We start from the raw sequence: 21,130 nt of genomic DNA on the forward strand, positions 1-21,130 counted from the left end.
TTTATTTACTTTTTTTATTTTATTTTATATATTTTGGGTTCGGGCTCTAAAATTTAAGCCCAATCACCGCCTATAGTCCCAAATTCCTTGCCTACACCGTAAAATTTTTGAATGGGACTCAAATTTCTCGGGTTAGGCTCATCCAAGTCCCAGTCCTATTCCCAAGTAGGGTATATAGTATTTATTAATTGCTATATATATATATATATATATATATGTAATTTACTGAGAAGAAATGAAAAATTTAGCATTTCATATGATCTTTAATTCAATTTTGTTCCCTTCTATATCTTTAGTTATATGATTAATACATAGTGACATGAACCTGACTCATTACCTTTACACATAGATAAGAACCAAAAGATAATTTTAAATTAAATGTCTACCTTTTTGTATGAGTATTATTCTTTATAACATTACCAATTTAACCTTTTTGCGAATTAAAAAAAAAAAAAAGTAAGCAATCACATCCGGTACATATTTGATAATTCATTCATTATCAATATAATAAAAAATATTAAAATATATCCTCTTAAAAGGTTAAGTGGAGTAATATTTAATTTTGTCTTATTTTCTTCTTCTTCCATGCCTTTATTCATAGGCTTAATGACATGTGCCCTCTTGATTGAATTTCAAATAAAATAATTAAATTTTGTGTTAGAGTTTTATAGAAACTCTTTAAATATATCTTTTTTTTTTTTTTTTTTTATGTGATAGACTTTTATTGAAAATAAAATAGGCAATTTATGGTAAAGTTTTATATAAATTATTTTATTTTCTTCAAATATATCATTTATCTAATTAGATTTCTTTTTATTATATCTATTAATAAATAATTTTTTATATTAATAATACTCGTATAATTAGATTTTATTTTATTAAAAACTTATAATAAATAGATAAATAGGTAATTTGTGTTAGAGTTTTATAGAAACTCTTTAAATATATCTTTGTATACTGTGATAGAGTTTTATTGAAAATAAAAATAGGTAATTTGTGGTAGACTTATTCTTGTCTAATTAGATTTTATTTTATGTTAAAGAAACTATTTTAATAATAGTATAGATTTATTAGGTAATTTATAATTTGAATTTTATTAGGTAATTTGTAATTTGAATTTTATTAAGAAATTTTTAGAGTTTTATATCAATTAATAAATATTTTTTATATTAATAAATAAATACTGAAACACTTTACACATTTAATAATAGTATAGATATATGATTTATTAAGAAGAAATGAACAATTTAGCATTTCATATGATCTTTAATTCAATTTTGTTCCCTTCTGTGTCTTTAGTTATATGATTAATACATAGTGACATGAACCTGACTCATTACCTTTACACATAGATACGGACCATAAAAGATAATTTTAAATTAAATGTCTACCAATTTGTAGAGTAGTATTTTTTACAACATTATCAATTTAACCTTTTTACGAATTTAAAAATAAAAAATAAACAATCACATCCGGTACATATTTGATAATTTATTCACTACCAATATAATAAAAAATATTAAAATATATCCTCTTAAAAAGTTAAATGGAGTAATATTTAACTTCATTCTTTCCCTATGTTTTTCTTATTCTTCCATAATCCTTCTCACTTGGATATATATATATATATATATATATAAATCCTTATGAGTTTTCACTTTAATCAATATAAAAAATAATGAAGTTATATTAAATATGCATTAAATAGTTACTGCAGATATGGGTAAGTTTCAAGTGAATGACACTTCACTTATTACCCAAACACTGAACATTCAAAATTATAAATAAAAAGTTCTCAATTTATAATTAGCACTTGAAAATTTGAACACCTAATTTTCAAATTTATTAAATACCACTTTAATGTTAAAAAAAAAAAAAAAAAAAAAAAAAAAAAAAAATCCTTATCTAGAATTGATTAACCTGGATCTTAACCGCATTTATATGGTCATTTCATCAAAAAAAAAATTGATGAGATGAATTTTATCTCAGTTAGGAGTCCCAATTGAGATAAAACTTGAGACATGAAACTGTTTACACTGTTCAACAACTGGCTCATCTTATTTTTCAATCGGGAATTAGGTTCCCGTAGAGAATATAATGAATTCCAACTAGCATATTTATGGTAAGGAGACTAAATCCAGTTCTAAAATTCATGATTTCCATGCACAGGCAAGCGATCTCATGGTCTAATATGATGAGACACTTACTAAAACTATGATTGGGACCACGAAGCGTTGTAAAAAGGCACCAGTGCTCTCAAACCCTACCTAACCCGTTTAGTGCCCCCAAGCACCCGGCGACGCATCATTCAAATTTCTGCCCTATCAACTTTCGATGGTAAGATAGTGACCTACTATGGTAGTGACGGAGAATTAAGATTCGATTCTGGAGAGGGAGTCTGAGAAACGGCTACCATATCCGAGGAAGGCAGCAGGCGGGCAAATTACCCAATCCTGACACGGGGAGGACATAAATTGTTTTGAACACTGAACAAACTGCTCTTAATAATAATTCAGATTTTAAATAGCCTAGAAATCGGCCCTTCTTGGTTTGCAACTCGGAGAACAATTTTCTGTTTTCAAAAAAGTGAAAACAAAAAACTGTACAAAAAATTCTGTTTGGTTCAATTTTCTGAAAACTCAATTATAAAAAAAATCGTTTTCAGAGAACTTTCTTTTATTGTTCTCTGATCTCTGAATTTTTAAGAACTGTTTTCAGAATTACAAACCAAACATGCCCCAATTTTTTGTAAATTTGTTCCTCAAAACAATTGGAATCCTTAATAATAATATAGCATGTTTCTTATGGAGCACACAGATTAAACTAGAGCTGTCTGATCGCTAAAGCAAGGTATAAATCTTCCATTAAAGGTACAGCTTAAACCCAATCAAATTCTCAACGAAGTATTCTTCAACATGGTGGGAAGTAAAGACATCAGTCATGCAGTGTTCCCAGTATATCGTCGTCCCGGTACAAATGATACCTGAAAAGTTTCAAGAACTATTTACATCACCATCAAAACTTACATAGTAGTCAGCAATTAGCTTAACTAAAAGATCTGAAAAAACGAATTGATGATTGCCATGGGGACTCAGCAGCAGATGTCTGTGATGGATGCTCGTGATGTCTAAATTGTTAACAATAAATCATGAAAAAACAAAAAGCACAAGAACAAAAGGAATGTTCTGATTTAGGTTGTCAACATAATTAATGTTTTCTTCTTCAATGGAACACAGAAATTTTAAGACCGGTAAATTCGAGCCAAACTAGTCGAGCTGATTTGATTCTAAGTTTCACCTCACAATAACACATTTTTTTTCAACCCAGTGTTTTAGCACTATTAACCATGAAAAAGATGAACAAACAGCCACAAAAAACATTCATTTCACCTTCACAACATTTAACACTAATGTTGCATTTGGGAACACTGAATCAATGCTTTAGATTTGGGATTGGAGGAATTTTAGTTCAAAGTTTTAACTAAATTTCTTCCAAATCCAAGCGGCCGATTAGTGCTCCCAACATAGCACAAATGTATTTCAAAATTCCATCTAAACATCTAAAGAAAAATGCTCAACTTATTGTCATATAAAAGGTCAAACCTAAAACATGGTTGCCAAAAAGCCCAAGGGAGTCGGGAGCTTAAGCGAAGGCTCTTATTTCATCTACTACAATTATATTTGCAGCTTTTAGACCACTTTCAACGTATTGACTAGGGGTGGCAAAATGGGTCATGACCCACCAACCAGCCCATATCTGTCCGCTTTAAAATGGATATGGTTGAACCATTTTAAATTATGAGTCAAAATGAGTGACCTATATTCAACCCATTTTTATAAAGGATTAAACGGGTTGAATATGGGTCACCCATTTTGACCCGTGTTTCATCCATTATATAAGAAACTCAGTTTCACATCCTCTATTTGACTCAAATTCACATCTTCTTCCTTTCTAAAATTCTCACACACAATACCAAATTCTCTCTCTAAAATTCTCTCTAAGATTCCCTCGCATCATCCTCTCTCTCTCTCTAAAATTCTTTGGAGTACTATAGTATTACTTTGCATCCACAATACATTGTATCGTGTATTATATCTGTTTTGCTTTCCTACTCAAGGGATTCTATGGGAAGGCGTGTTAGAGTTGCATCAATATTTTTTTTTGGTTTATCTACTGCATCAAAAAAAATAAATAAAAAAAAATAAAATAAATAAAAATAACATTTAACTTCATGCATGTCTAGTCATAAAATAAAATAATATAAATTTAAAGAATTTTCAAAATAAATTGGAAGATTTACAATTATCCATACATATTTTTACAAGCTTTTATACATATAAAATCAAGAACTAAAATAATGAGATTATTCAAAACAATAACTTTTTTTTTTCCTAAAACTGGTTGGTAGGTTATGACGGGTTGACCCACAAGCGGGTTGAATATGGGTCACAACCCAAACCCGACCTAAACCGCCCGTTTGCCACCCCTAGTATTGACATTGTAAACTGAGTGAACGCAACTAAAACAGTTTTTGAGTATTCACTAGATAGGAAAAACAACAGCTCTGAACGAGCAGATCAAGGTTTGAGGCAGAGTTCAATAGTTATGATAAGCATGTTTTTAAAATGGGTAGATTTTCCAACACAAATTGCCAACGCTAAAAAAAAAATAGGAAGAGGGAAGTAATTGGGAGAGTGAGAGAGAGATGAAGGCTGGAGCTCAATTAGCTCGGGCTTAATGTTCGCTCCTATCTAGGACTTCAAAGATTATAGTTATGAGAAACTGTTTTTTAATGAGTCTGGTAATCCAGTCTATCTGCTTATAAGATTATATGATTTTACTTACTTTTTTATAGAAGTATTACTTAAGTATGTGCTTTGTTTGCCATCATCATTGTCATCATTACTATTATTGGGGAGATGGCAAGATTAGAAGATATATGGATGCACATTTATAAATGTTAAACGAAAAAGCTTGGCGTGGTAAGGTCCCAAGCAACCATTAGCTGGTGAAAGGACCCTAGTTACCGCCCAGGCATCACTCTGATCAAATCGTATATTAGAAATACTGAATGCAAAAACAACATGATAATGCCCTTGCCTAGGCAGTAACTTGTCTGAGTCCCTGCATAAAATAAAACAGCATTGGATGCAACAATAGCTTCTTTAATATTCAACTCAACTGTACTAGATATTTTAAAATTGCATTCCAAGAAAGTTCAGCAGAGTCAGAATCGTCATGCAAGTAGTGGTAGTAGAACAAACAATAAGCTGGCATGGAAATCCATTATAAAATATAAAAATAAGACGCATCGTTGTTTATTAGAAAACCAGCTTTTTAGTGTTTGTGTGTCAGTGAATGTACAGGTAAAGAAAGGTAGGGGATGTGGGGATAATTAAATCCTTTTGCAAACTTGAGCCAATTATCAAATACCACATTTGCAATCTTCTTCATTTATCGGTCACAAATTGAGCAATCTGATATGACAGTAAGCAAGATTTGCGTGATCCAAAACATAACCGCACAAGGTGCAAAAAAGGTGTTCTATTCTTGTTATGGTTGAGAAAAATTAATTAGTAAGTTCTTTTTTATTTAAATTACTTAATCAATCAAACACACAAAAGCAAATAAGAGACACAAGGATTAATGTGAAAACCCCCAATGGGAAAAACCACAAGGACACCATCCAAATGCCAATGTTAAAACCAGTTAGAGAACCTTGTGCCGGAATCACCAGCTATTAATTTACCTTTGACTCAAGAGTATTGCCACCAGGTTCACATGAAATCACGTACAGCTGCGCTAGATCATTGGGTGCCGCGACAAAGATAACCGTAAGTACAACTATTCAGCCGTAATCCACCTTCCTTTTAACCAATCATCAACATTTAGTCCGCAAAGTGAACCAAATACGGTTCAGTGGTTCACTACGGGAAGAATAACTCCAACAAATATATAAGCATTTTGCAATACAATTGGCTGCTAGTTCTTCTTGAATGATCTCCACTAGAGCTCCAAGCAAACATGAATGCGCACACATTTTCTAAGGGTGACAAAATGATGATGGACAAGAGAGCAACCTTAAATAACTAAAATCCTACAGAATTCAGAGGCTGAAAATTAAAACCTCCAGGGCTGAAATTTGGAGGTTTGATAATAGGAATGTAGGAAAATCAAGGAGAAAAGAAATAGAATAACAGCAGCCTATTGGAATCACACCAACAGGTCTAGGCATTACACCTAGAGAAGGCTTCACACCCTCATATTTTGTGAATCACTCAGCCAAGAAATTTCATAGGTATTTTATCCATTCATTCACTGTCACCAAGTTTACCTCCTAACCTTTTTATAGCATTCTTTAAGTGTAACTCATGACCCTTGGATTACCCCCATAATTGAGGTAATCAATATTTGGCTCTATAACATAATAAAAGTAATCACCCTATAATTGAGGTAATCAATATTTGGCTCTATAGCATAATAAAAGTAATCACCCCATAATTACGGTAATCAACATTTGACTCTTGGATTACTCCATAATTAAGGCAACCAATACTAACTAGCAGAACAGAAGTAAATAAAAGTTTACTACAACTCCCAATTATTTAAGCCTCCATGTGGACCCACATCATCTAGCCTATGCCAGTTCAAGTCTTAGAATCATCCTTTTTGCGCCTTTTATACACCCTTATACAATGCTGCCATTTTTTTTTTTTTTGATAAGTAAAATGTATTAGAAAGCGTTCAAAAGGGGAACGCGTCCCAAGAGCTGTAAAAAAGCCAGAAACAAGAAAAAGGGAAAGACCTATGGTCCCAAAGAACCCATAAAGTTCACAATTTCATCTATAGATGAATAATTTCTCCCCCAACCCCAACAAAAAAGAGAAAAGATAATGGAAAACTTCAACGCCCCAATGGAAGATTCCATAACTTGGAAAAACTCAACCCCGACGAGTTAAAGGCATGAAATTGCTCATAGAGAGATCAGGAGGTAGGTGTTGCAACTTGCTATCGGGAATCCATTTATCAAGGAACTTTTGATAACCACCTCCTCTTATTGAAACAAGTTGGTGATCAATAGTATATTCGATTTCCACCTTTAAACTTGGGCCTGGTGGAAGGTGAGTAATAGGAGCATCAAGAAATGGATTATCAACAAGACAACTAAGCAAGTCATCCAAGTTGTAATTAATAACCACGGTTTGACCATCAGTTTGCGGGTGAAAAGGACAAGAAAATTTTATCCTTCTATTCAGCAGCTAAAATAATTTGCGCCAAAACCAACTCGCAAACTTCACATCTCGATCAGAAAAAATGGTGTCGTGCGACCCATGAAGTCGAACAACTTCTTGAAAAAAACATTCCGCAATGTGGACAGCATTGGAAGTCTTAGAACGCAGAAGGATATGCCCCAGTTTTGAAAAACTATCCAATACAATATTTATTATAAAAAAAAAAAACCTCCAACTCTTTGAAAATATCTCAAAAGGGGAGCAAAAGAGCTAAATTCTCTAGGTATCTCATGTATAAAGACACTACAATCTTTATACATTTGAAACCCTGATCCCACTTTAACAATAATTAAAATAATTTTCAGATCAAGAAAAACGTTGAAAAAACTCAAAGCAGGACAGCTCCTAGGCCAAAAGGGATCATCCCTTAAGCTGTCCAGATTCCAGAACAAAGGTGATGGATCCAGTGACGGAGTCAGGATTTCAAGTGAGGGGGGGCACACTGCCAAACAAAAAAAAAACAATACGGAGTACACACACACACACACACATATATATATAACAACTATAAAATTCAAAAAGACAAAGAAGAAGAAAATTATTAAAATATAAAAGGAAAGAAAAATGAAAGAACTTTAATAGGAAATAGTTAAAAAGTTTCAATTGAGGAAGAAAAATTTGACTTTTTCTACTAAGGAAATTTAAGGAATGTGAAGAGTAAAAGAAAAAATAAGAATATAATTTTAGGAACTACAAATTTGAGGGGGGGCACTATATAAATTTTTTCATACATATGGAATTTTTTTTTAAAATTACCACATATATTATAGGTTGCTGACCAACTCAGGGGGGGCACGTGCCCCCCCTAGGCCTTCATTGGCTCCGTCCCTGGATGGATCATCTTGCCTCGTCACTTGAGGTGATCAATCTTCCAAGGGTGGTTATTAAACCTCTAGGGACTGTATATTAAACCTCTAGGGACTGTATTGACCTAGATTGATTCAAAGCCTCATGATATAAGTCCAAACATGTTGTAGTCAGTTTAAAACACATTTTTACAATTCAAAAAGATTAGAACTCATCTTATTTGTGATTCAAGGGTCTACTAAATAAAGATTATCAATTTAAGTCCTAAGGTCAAAGTTTTCTTTATCCAACCAAGTCAATCAAGACAGTAGTCATAAGCCAAACAAAACCATCACATTAACAGAAAATCACAAACCGCACATAGACTGGCCTAAACCAAAAGAATCAACTTGACCAATTACAGAACATTTTTAATAACAGAAGTTACCAACACAGATTCTAATTCTTGTAATACAATTTATGCTAATGGCACAAAGAAAGATTGATCACATTAACGTAAGCTGGAAAAGACAAATAACGAAAATAGTAAGAATTTTGAGTAGGACTGTAGGAGAGCCTAAAAAACAAAAAATCTTTTACTTACTCTTTATCGCCAAGCTTCACCTCAGTTCCTCCATACTCGGGTAATAGAACAGTATCTCCTTCCTTCACACTGACAGGAATCAGCTTTCCCTCCCTAGTAAGAACTCCAGGACCAACCGCGACAACTTTTCCAGAATTTATCTGAATCATCAAGTACAAGAAATATTAAAAATACAAAGCCAAACTGACAAATGGATTACAAGCCCCTGTACTCCAACATAATAATTGAAAGCATTTAAAACTTTATATTGAAAAAGAAAGAGAGAGAGAGAGAGAGAGGGAGCGAGAGTTAATATCGAGTAAATGAGAATAAATTGCACTGCATTTGGTTGGCCGAGGAAAAGCAGGAAAGTAAGAAATTAAGGGACTGTTTTTGGTACATTTTTTTAAAAAATCTCTTTTTCTGAAAATGAAAAACGCAAGAAGGGCGGAAAATTTTCAACAACAGTTTAGGGGAACATTTGTTATTAAAGGGAACTTTTTTAATTTTCTGAACTTTAGAAATTCAACTCCATTACATATTATAGAATGTTTCAGAAACACCCATTGTAAAATTTTACCTAGTTTTCATTTCCGATATTGAAAAAACAATGACACGTCGACATTGAATACATAAAAATGATAACAAAACCCACTTAAACGAAATGGATTCAATAACAGGCCCTAAAAAACATTCCAACTTGCATCATTTCATTATTGGAAACCCAAACAACATAAAGGTCAACAACTCATGAGCGGAAAATTTTAAAAACACATTTTATAAAAGTAAAACCATTACTATATGATATCCTGGTATAATTCAACTAATCACATAATTATAACTGTATAATCTCTATTGAAATGATGTTATACTGAAGTTTCAGAAAGAAAACATGAGCAAAGTGAAACAATAACTCAACTCAGCAAAGCTTTTTTCCCAACTACTTTGAGTCAGCTACATGAATCTTATTTTTCCATTATGATCTACCCAAGCCCATAACCTTGGTTAAACCACATGTTATTATATCCTTCCTTGCTAACTCTACTCGCATTAACTTTAGTCTTCCCCTTCCTCTAGCATTTCCCTCAATGTGGATCATATCACTCTTACTAATTGACGAAATAAATGTCTTTTTTGCACATGACTAAATCATTTTAATCAATTTTGCCTCATTTTATCTACAATTGGTTCTACTACAACCATCTCGTGAATGTGTCCATTTCTAATTTTATCATTTACTATCTTCCCACCCATCAATCTCAGCAATCGTATTTTCGCTAGACTCGCTTTATGTATATGTTGTTTCTTAGTTGCCAACATTTTGTCCCATAAAGAACAATTGGTCTAATAGGTTGTTTATGAACTTTCCTTTCAATCTTATAGGGATACGCTAATTGAAAAATACTGGATGCACTCTTCCATTTTATCAAAATACTAGATGCACACTATGAATTAAGTTTTATTCCTACTTATATTAAACCCCCTTAGTTATAGAGTTACCCTCCAAACCTCCACTTTAACACTTAATCCACTAGTTTTATCAACTAAAACAATATCAACAGCAAATAACATACACCTTGATATCTCACCTTGAATGTGTCTCGTCAGTTTAACAATAATTAAGAGAAAAAGATACGGACTTAATGCTGACCCTTGATGTACGCCTACAAAAATTGAAAATATTGGTTGTTTCCCCCGTGGTAGTCCTAACAATAGTCACACATTCGTCATACATGCTTTTATTGAGTCAATATATTTCGTGATTTTTTTCCCTAAAATTCTCCATATTAGTTCTATACGTGCCTGCTTTATCATAGGATTTCTCAAAATCAATAAAAACTATATAAAGTTCTCTCTTCATCTCTCTAAATCTTTACATTAGTCTCCTCAATAAGTAAATAGCCTCACATGAATTTAAATTGATTTTCCAACACTACAATTTTCTGTCTTAGCAATTTAATACCACGATCATAATTACTCCCTCTGTCCCATAAAAATATGTCCCTTTTTGGGAATCTAACTTTTAAGAGTGTAGTTTTTTATGTTTTTTTTATCATAGTGGTAGGGAATGAATTTCTAAACATACCCTTCTATAGTGGGTCCACATGCTTTTATAACTTCAAGGCAATGAGGGTAAATTAGGAATATTAAAAACAGTACATTGGATTTTGAATTAGGAAAATTATTTTGGGACAGCCAAAAATGGAAAGGTGGACACTTTTTGTGGGAAGGATGGAGCACAATTTTGTATTTCCCCTTTATCTTTATATATAAGTATTAGAATAATTCTGCTCCCACCCATTTTTTTTGTTTTTTTTGATAAGTTGCTCCCACCCATTAGGCATTCTCTTAGTTGTTACTATCTTATTATATAATTTAGTTAGTCAAGACACCTTTACATCCCCTAAACACTTCCAAACCATAGTAGGGCACTTGGCCTTAATGCCCTTCCTAATTTTATCGTTTTTAATGCATTTTTATACTCACGCAGCTCACGCTCCTTGATCCTACATAAAATATGTTATCAATAAGGTTATTATATTATTCTAAGCCTAAACTCCTTATGTGATTTTTATTTAACAATTTCTCAAAGTAACTTTTTCATCTTTCTTTAATTTTGACATCTTTTACTAAAACCCTTAAATCTTCCTTTTTTATGTTAAAGATTACAAAAATGTACCATGTACTATCTCATATTCTCCGACATCTTTTCTACATGCCCATTAAAGTATCCTCCTATATATAATTTCTCTCCTTCGAGTATCCCTTGAATAACTTCATCCATATGATCCCAAAAGTGTGGTTTAATGTGTTCATCTAATCCTACTTAGTGTGCACGAGGGCTAATTATATTAACTATATTGCCTCCCAACACAATTTTTACTAATATTATCATATCACTGATCTCAGGGACGCTTTGATGTCCAATCTCTTTATGAATGCCTTACTGATGATTTAGGGCCTGAGTTCCCATGGAGGCTGTTTGGCGTTCCAATGACCCTCTTAAGGTGGGTTTTTTTTGGTGTGGACTGCTGTTTTGGGGAGGATCTTGACGCTGGATAACCTAAGAAGAAGAAGATAGGTGGTCGTCAACTGGTGTTGCATGTGTAAGAGAGGTGAGGACACTGTTGATCACCTTTTGTTGCATTGCCCAGTGCCTTGGGATTGCTGGAGTTTATTTTTGGCCTTGTTTGGGTGTTGTGGATTGTGCTTCGCTCCTCGCGAGGGCTGGTTAAGGCTTGGAGAGGGTGTATAGTGGGTGCCCAAGCTCGTGATTTTTGGAGGGCAGCGCCCTTGTGTGTTTGGTGGTGCTTATGGCTTGAACGTAACAGGAGATCGTTTGAGGGAACGGAATCTTCTTATTGGAGTGCTAACTTTTCTATTCTTAGCTCTCTCTTTTTGGGGGTCTTGGGAGAAATTGTAAATCTATGGGGGAGATAGTTAATTTTTTGAACTCTTTGAAAGTTTAGGTGCCCTATTTGGCTTTGTGTAGCTTTCTATTGCATCTTTGCTTATCAAAAAAAAAAAAAAGTAGCAACTATGACTTCTTTTATATTCTTTTTCCTACTCCATTTCTATGTCTATTTTTTTTTGGTGAAATAAACTTTATATCCTGTGTGTGTTCTCAATTTCTCTAACTTTTTCTCCTACCCAATTAGATTATTGTAGCTACTATGTTAACTCTCCTTCTAATTATATTGTCTACCAACTCCATTCCTTTATCCTTAGCTAAATTCTCCAGAAAAATGCACGAACCCTTGTCTTCTTTTTACTGCATTCGAGCAATGCGCCTATCCATTTTTTGAAGTACCCGAAAGCTAATGCAATGTGTCACTTATGGGGAATGCCCCAACATTTACTTGTATTTTTCTAGGATTCAGGTTCATAATGCACCTGACAAGAGTTTTACAGTATCTGTCACACTACCTAACGCAACCCTTCTTTTCTAGGCTTGGGACCGGCTAGGTACTAAACATCACACAGGCAGAGTAAAACAAGTAAAACCCAGATCAAAATTTCCAAAAGAAACACAACCAATAACAACTAATCACCAATCAAATTGTTCCGCTCAAGGTTAATTTCACTGATCTATCGTATTCAATGTCGACATTCTCATACAAGCGTACAATAGAAGTGAAATAAAACCGATTCAAACAATACCAGAAATTAAAATTCACATATTCAAAGAGGATGCCAAAACACACATTTATTAACAGAAGTATTACCAACTTTCCGCAAGAAAACATGAGCGAAACAGTAAAAAAGTGGTAACCAATCAAAGTGTTTATTTGAAGGTTATTTTGTCAAATCCAGAGACTCTCACTGGTTTATGGTATTCAATGTTGGTACTCCCATACAAACATGACATTCACGAAACAAAACTGATTTTTAAACAATACCCAGCAAGAAATGAAATTCATTTATTCAAGAAAAAAAGGATAAACTACAAAAAAAAATTAACAGTTTCTAAAGAGGGAAGTTTTATCAACATTCTTCGGCGGCAAGAGAATGGAGGGATTTTTAGCGAAATAACCTACCTTTGAGGTCTTCTCTGGGAGTAAGATTCCAAAATTAGTCTTCGACGGAGGAATGATTTTCTCAACCAAAACGCGATTCAGAAAAGGGATCAAACGCTTCGCCATCTGAAAAAAACAGAAGAAACCAAACGCGAAAAGAGAATCAAAACCTTTTGCTGAGGACTTCGAGGTTTCGGTTGTATTGGTAGGGTTTAAGAAAGGATTGTCTATTTCGCCACTAAATGACATAAAAGCCCTTCGCTTTTATTTTTTTTTTGGCAAATGAGCTTTTTTAATTCTATTTATTTCCCAAAAAAAATAAAAAAATAAAAAAGATTTTATATAAAAAATAAACAAAGCCTAGGCTCCTTTTCTGTATAAAATATTGTTGATGTGATATATTTTACACAAAAAAAATATCTTACACATTAAAAATATTTTAAGCCTTAAAATTCGTAAGTCATTTTATCTTATTTAATCGTTCACTTTTTCTTATCTCTTCTCTCTTAACTCTTTAAAAACCAATTGTATCTCTTATCTCTCTGAAAAATAATATGTTACAGTTGTTATTGTTGTTCCTTAATTGATATTTTGAAAATCCTAAATAATTTTTCAAAATTCACCCTATTCAAAATCCTAAACACAAGTACATGTTTGTAAAAACACCCAGATTTAAGTTTTATTTCAAACCACAAAAGAATAGCAGGATCATAGCATCATAAAAATCGATTTGTTGAGTTACTAAGTGTGCATAAATATGGCTTGTTAAAATTCAGTAATCGAGTCTCTTTGACAAGGAATTGATGGCACTTGAAGATAAATTGGAAAGGAATAGAAAGGTAAAATAGGGAGAAATTTTTTATTTTTTAAACATTGTTGTAAAGCTGCATATGGCTTAATTGGTAAAACGTCTACCTCTCCAGACTGGTGCGTCTGTATTCTCATCTTCCCTCCCACTAGTCTGCCAAAAAAAAAAAAAAATTGTTGTTGTTGTAGAATAAAGAAGATATGAAACAATTTCTATAAAGGAGAGGGAGTAATTGGGATGAGTGAGAATGTATTTAGTGGGCTGGACCGTTGAAAGTTAAGTCTAGAAGTAATCAAATAAGATTTAAAAAAATAATTTTTTATCAATACAAAAGGAGCCATTTGATGACCTATTTGTTTTGCTGTAAAATATTTTTCATATTTTTTGGCGTTGGGTTGTATAAAATATCTAGTAAAACTTTTTGACTATAAAATGTTTTATACCTTTTTAAGTAAAAATGTTTTACGACTTTAAAATCCAATTTTTTTACTAATTAATGCAACCAAACACCAAAAAAATAAGAAAAATAATTTTTAACAAATATTTTAAATCAAAAGAAACAAAGACTAAGGTTCCTTTTGTTTTGACTTAAATATTTTTTTTGTAAAATATTTTACACAAACTTTTAAATAAAAACGTGTTATGCCTTTAAAATTCGCAAGTCATTTTACCCTTTGTTCGCTCTCTCTCTCTCTGTGAAAACCGATTGTATCTCTTACTCTTTTGAAATCTAGTAGACTGTTATTGCTATAATTCCTATTCTCGAATTATTATTACAAAAATCCAAAATAACTTTTCAAAATTTACCCTATTCAAGATCTTAAATGTAAGAACATATTTAGGGTTTAATCCAACAATCGATTTAAATTTTACGTCAAACTCAAGGAAAAATATCATGATTTTAACAAATGTAAAAATCGATTGGTTGAGCTACGAAGTGAGAGGAAATGTGGTTGGTTAAAATCCAGCAATTAGGGATCTTTGACAAGGAATCAACATCACCTGAAGATTGGGAGAGAAAATAATTTTTTAAGCGCTGCTGTACAAAAAATAAGAGAAGGTATAATTTCCAGAGAGGGATTTATAAAAGGGTAACCTGTTTTTTTTTTTTTCGGAAAATTATAAAAGGGTAACCTTGGGATGGGTGGATGTATGTATGTAGTGTGCCGGTTGGCCCTCGAGTTGGACCTTGGAAGTTAGTTTTGAAGTAATTAAGTACGATTTTAAAAAAATTGCAAAAAACTATATTGGAATTCAAGCCCAACACCAGAAAATAAAAATAAAAAAACGTTTGACGGATAAAATATTTTGATATTTTGAGTCAACACAAAGAGGAGTCATAGACTGATGTGTTTGTTTTGACGTAAAATATTTTAAAAATATATATTTATTATTTTTTTGGTGTTTGATTGTATTAAATACTTAGTAAAAAAATTTCCTGTAAAATGTTTTACACCTTTTTAAGTAAAAATGTTTTTAAGTCTTTAAAATTCATAAATTTTACTAATTGTTATATGTAAAAAAATTCCAAAAAATAAGAAAAATATTTCACATCAAAAGAAATAGAGCCTCAGGCTCCTTTTGTTTTGATATAAAATAGTTCTTTTGTAAAATATTGTCAATGTTAAATATTTACACGTAAAATGTTTTACACCTTTTTAAGTAAAAATGTTTTACTCCTTTAAAAATCCATAGTATCTCTTACCTTGCTTAGTTGTTCCTTCTCTCGCTCTCTAAAAATCCATAGTATCTCTTACCTTTCTCAAAAACCGACAGAATGCTGTAGCTACCATTCTCGTTTTATAGGGTCTAATCCAAATAGCCAACAATAGATCTAAATTTGATCCAAATAGCCAACGATTGATCTAAATTTTATTTGAAGCCCCAAAACGAATATCAAGATTATAGTAATGTGAAAATCGATTGGTTGAGCTATGAAGTGAGAAGAAATATGGCCTTTTAAAATTCAATAATTGGGGTTCTTTGATAGAGAATCGATGTCACTTTGAAGATATATTGAAGAGAAATAAAAAGATTAAAAAGGGAGAGAAATCCATTTTTTAAGCGCTACTGTGCAAGAAAGAATATATGGTATAATTTACAGAGAGAAGATTTATATGCTTGGGATGAGGGATGTATGTAGTGGGTTGGGTCCTTCGAAGTTTTTTTTTGGATAAGTAACCAAATATTATTTTTTTTAAAAAAATTAGATTTATTTTTTTTATTTTTTTTGGAATTCAAGCCAAACACTAGAAAAAATTTAAAAAATCATTTTACATGTAAAATATTTGTACTGCAAAATAAAAATAGTCTTGGGCTGTGATTGTTTTGTAAAATATTTTACTGTAAGAACTTTTAGCAATTATTTTATATAACCAAACACCAAAAAATAAGAAAAATACTTACATCAGAATAATAAAAAAGTCTAAGGGCTCATTTTGTTTTGGCATAAAAAAATATATATTTTATACGTAAAATGTTTTACACTTTTTAACTAAAAATATTTTACGTCTTTAAAATTCGCCAAGTTATTCGACCTTGTTTAGTCACTCACTCTTTCTATAGGGCTACTATTCTCGTTCTCAAACTGTATTTCTGGAAGACCCTAAAGGGAAGTTGAGATCATAGAATAAATATAGCCAAATGTAAACTTAGGAGCACTGGTCGGTAGAAATTAACGACTATCACCCTAAGCTTATGAGCACTCGTCAGCTTAAGATTATCCAAATTCAACCTTAAAACTTAAAACTTAAAACTTAAAACTATGCCTACACCCATTTATCCCCATCACCAGCAAACCTTTACCTAGCACTTGCAGACAAAAGTAACCATGTGTCACTTTCCCATTTCTACATAGGTTGTATTCTCACAAAATCAGGAAAGAGAATCTCTAAGTGGGTCCACAAACAAAAACAAAAAATTAAAAAAAAAATTCCGACAAATGGAAGGAAAAAATGTATAGCACTTCTTTTGCATGTGCCATTATAAGACCATATACATTTATATAAATTAAATTCATTGCAAAAAGTGAAGAGAATCTTGTTAGAGCCTCTCAGCTCACCCCGCTGTTGTTTGATTTCCATTTTCTTTTTGCTTTTCCTTCCTATCGTTTCTTTTTCCTCAGATGCTGTTTGGTCATTCCCCTTTCATAGAGAGTGAGTTTTCCCCTTCGCTGTAAGATACCTCCCTTTCTCTCTCTATATATATCGATGACTCTCTTTCTATATCTATATACCTCTGCAAGTGTGTAAGAAGAGGTTTCCCTTTCCCATCATCAAAAGACTATAAAAAGCTTCTCAAAAGAACACAGCTTTTATTTCTTTGTCTGCCATTAATTTCTCCATAAATAAAACACATCACTTCTGTCCTCCCCCCTACCTCTCTCTCTCTAACCTCTCCCTGTTTCCACTCTTTCTCTCTCTCTTAAACTCGCCGGAAATCAGCTCATCCACACTCTCTCTGTTAGCTATAATTGCAGAAAGAGACTGTGAGAATGGGTTAACTCATACTCTGCCCCTCTGTTTTTCTTGTGTATTATTGAACTAGTAGTGTTGGTTGTTCTCTAAACTGCACTTTCCTGTGAAAAACAGAAGGGAAAGTGACGGAAAATCTCAGTTTCCCTTCCATTTTTCAGTGAATCCGCATCTGGGTTTTCTTTTTGATTCAACCAATTTTCTGATCTGGGTATTGCTCAAAACCTCCCAAAAACCCTTTTCAAAACAAGAAAAGATGATCAAACTCATAGACCTGTACCATGTTCTCACAGCTGTCGTTCCACTCTATGTAGCCATGATCTTAGCCTATGGTTCGGTGAAATGGTGGAAAATCTTCAGCCCTGATCAGTGTTCAGGCATCAACCGATTTGTAGCACTCTTTGCAGTGCCTCTTCTTTCCTTCCACTTCATCTCACAAAACAACCCATATGCGATGAACTACAGGTTCATAGCAGCAGACACTCTTCAGAAAATCATAGTCCTTGTTGTCCTAGCCATCTGGTCAAGGACCAGCTCAAGAGGCTCTCTTGAATGGTCCATCACACTGTTTTCTCTCTCTACACTCCCCAACACTCTTGTCATGGGGATCCCTTTGTTGAAGGGCATGTATGGGGACGACTCAGGAACCCTAATGGTTCAAATAGTTGTCCTCCAATGCATCATATGGTACACTCTGATGTTGTTCTTGTTTGAGTACAGAGGAGCTAGGCTTCTCATTGCTGAACAGTTTCCAGACACTGCTGGTTCTATCATATCATTCAGAGTTGATTCTGATATCATCTCTTTGGATGGTAAAGAGCCATTGCAGACTGAGGCTGAGGTCGGGGAAGATGGAAAGCTTCATGTCACTGTGAGAAAATCCACCAGCTCTCGATCTGAAATCTTCTCTAGGAGGTCCCATGGGCCTAATTCTGGTGTTTCTTTGACACCCAGACCTTCCAACTTGACGAATGCAGAGATTTACTCTCTACAATCGTCGAGAAACCCTACACCGAGGGGCTCAAGCTTTAACCACACTGATTTCTATTCAATGGTGAATGGGAAGAATGTGAGCAATGTGAGTCCTAGGCAGTCCAATTTTGGGAACATGGGTGTTGACGAGGAGAGTGGAATTGGTGGTGGGTTGGGGAATCATTTGAGGGCTAATGGGGTTTATGGGCAGGGGAGTTCAGGGTACCCTGCACCTCCAAGTGCTGGAATTTTCTCTCCGGTGGCCGGGCCGGGGGTGAAGAAGAAGGCGAATGGGACAGAGGGTGGGAAAGATCTTCATATGTTTGTTTGGAGCTCGAGTGCTTCGCCGGTGTCCGAAGGAGGCATTCACGTCTTCAGGGGAGGTGAATATGGGAATGATCTTAGTGGAGTGGCTAACCCAAAAGGTTTGAACAACTTTGAAACTGTTAAATCATGAGTTTGATTGTTTTGGTTGTTACTTGTCATCTTAAGTGTTTTTTTTTCAATTATATATGATTGTGTTAAATCACATACATGTTTTTCTGCTTTTTTGTGCTACTATATTTGTCTTGTTGAATCTGCTTTTGGATTTTAGTTTCTTTTATCTGTTTATAGGTGAGTGGGTTTTGTTTGTCTTTACCCAAACCACTCCCTTAATCCTCCCCCTAGTGTGGGCTTCTTGAATTTAATGCCAGATTCCTTATACATTTAGTCTTATTCTATTTGTCTTCTATGGTGATATGTATGCTTCCATTATTGTCATAATGTCATTTCTTATGTCTGTTAATATAGTTAATGATCCAATTTATGTATGGTGTTTAGATTATGATGAATTTGGTAGAGATGATCAGTTCAGTTTTGGAAACAAACTGGCTTCTAATGTGGCTGACCGGGGAGGGCCGGTTCTCTCCAAGCTTGGTTCGAGCTCCACGGCTGAGCTGAACCCCAAGGCTGGTGGTCTCGGGGAATCCAAGGCGAATGCCATGCCGCCTGCCAGTGTCATGACTAGACTCATTCTGATAATGGTGTGGAGAAAACTCATTAGGAATCCAAATACTTATTCCAGCCTTTTTGGCATCACCTGGTCTTTGGTTTCATACAAGTATGCAAAATCAAAATCACTCTATCGAATTAAAGCATCCCATTCTATACTAAAATCAAAGCGTCTCATCATTAATATAATTATATTTTCAGGTGGAACATTGTCATGCCTGCAATAGTAGCCAAATCAATATCCATTCTATCAGATGCTGGTCTTGGAATGGCCATGTTTAGTCTTGGTATGTTCATATCAAACCCTATAAAATAATTGGCTGAGGGAAACTAGAGGAGGAGTGGATTTGCAGTTCTTAAAATAATGCTCGTGTGGGATTGCAGGTTTGTTCATGGCGTTACAGCCAAAAATCATCGCTTGTGGGAACTCAATTGCTACCTTCTCCATGGCTGTTCGGTTCCTCACAGGACCTGCAGTCATGGCTGCTGCCTCAATTGCCGTTGGACTGCGCGGTGTTCTGCTGCACATTGCAATTGTTCAGGTAAAAGGAGTAGATACATAAGAATCACATGCCATTACTAAATCTTCCTTTGCATGTTTTTCTTTGTTAAGTGGGTGATTTTGATACATATTGTTGCTTAAATTTTCAGGCAGCTCTTCCACAAGGAATTGTCCCTTTTGTCTTTGCTAAGGAATATAATGTTCATCCTGACATATTAAGCACTGGGTTTGGCACAACATTCCTATCTTATTTCATTTTTTGTTGAATGCATATTCGATAAATATAAGTGTATAAATAGTTAGTATGTATCATTTTCCATATACTTGCATTAGTTCCAAGTTTTCATGCATGTCACTCATTCATACATTGAGCATGCTAGTGATCCTGTTGAGCTTCTGTTATGTGTGAATATATGCATCATGTAGAAGTGCCTGGGATTTAGTTAGGGCAAAGTCCCGATTACCTAAAAAAAAAAAAAAAAAAAGATTACGCATGCATTAATGCTACATTGTTGTCACTACTATGAATTTTTTTAAAAAATTATTTTATTTATTTATTTATTGATTGATTGCAGGGTGATATTTGGGATGTTAATTGCTCTACCTATTACTCTAGTTTACTACATTTTGCTGGGGCTTTGAAGGTGAAAGCAGTACAGCTACAGAGGCTAGATTATTTACAACAAATCTGACCCTTTTTTGGCTTCTAACAGAACATAGAATCTCGGAAGAAAAAAGAGATATATGATAGAGAGAAAGAAGTGGGTGACAGTTCCTAGCCTCTTGACAAAAAGGCTGATAGAAAGGAGAAGAAATCAGAATTGAGAAAATGATCAGTGGCAACAGCAGCTAGAATTTGTGTTTCTTTTTCTGAACCTTGTGCTATTTTGCATGCTTTTTGTTCTTTTGATGAAAAAAGTGAAGCTAGCTAGCTTTTTTTTTTATTTTTTTTTTTTATCTGGTATATACTACTATTCTTTCACCTTTTTCAACTTTCAAGAGGTGAAATATATTTTTACCTAAATGGAATTTCCCCATTAAAAAGAGAAAACTAAAATGGAATCTCTATGCACACAAACTTTCAAAATCAAAGCAACCAAATTAGTGGCTGTTGTGTTCATTTGTTTTCAGCCTTTTAGGGTTTGGTAACAAAGCATGAATCCTTTTAGTCAGTCTTTAATCTTGCTACTTTTTATGTTGGAAT

The 21,130-nt window shown here is 33.6% G+C and overlaps 2 protein-coding genes across 2 annotated transcripts; one reads left to right on the plus strand and one right to left on the minus strand.

The window, feature by feature from the left end:
- Positions 1–2,627: 2,627 nt before the first annotated feature.
- On the minus strand, positions 2,628–13,377 carry LOC132313519 (10 kDa chaperonin, mitochondrial-like). The gene is made up of 3 exons (XM_059812316.1): positions 13,200–13,377; positions 8,683–8,822; positions 2,628–2,983 (listed from the first exon to the last, which is right to left on the minus strand). The coding sequence occupies exons 1-3, from the start codon at positions 13,302–13,304 to the stop codon at positions 2,935–2,937; spliced, it is 294 nt and encodes a 97-aa protein (XP_059668299.1). The 5' UTR covers positions 13,305–13,377; the 3' UTR covers positions 2,628–2,934.
- A 3,378-nt stretch (positions 13,378–16,755) lies between these two features.
- On the plus strand, positions 16,756–20,880 carry LOC132313520 (probable auxin efflux carrier component 1b). The gene is made up of 6 exons (XM_059812317.1): positions 16,756–18,856; positions 19,254–19,533; positions 19,626–19,711; positions 19,809–19,966; positions 20,076–20,152; positions 20,502–20,880. Exons 1-6 carry the CDS (start codon positions 17,716–17,718, stop codon positions 20,566–20,568), a joined length of 1,809 nt encoding a protein of 602 aa, XP_059668300.1. The 5' UTR covers positions 16,756–17,715; the 3' UTR covers positions 20,569–20,880.
- The last annotated feature ends 250 nt before the right edge of the window (positions 20,881–21,130 follow it).

The sequence above is a fragment of the Cornus florida genome, unplaced genomic scaffold (genome assembly GCF_030987335.1).
Source record: "Cornus florida cultivar Cherokee Brave unplaced genomic scaffold, ASM3098733v1 CherokeeBrave_3.0.0_Hap2_Chr06, whole genome shotgun sequence".
NCBI classification, from domain to species: domain Eukaryota; kingdom Viridiplantae; phylum Streptophyta; class Magnoliopsida; order Cornales; family Cornaceae; genus Cornus; species Cornus florida.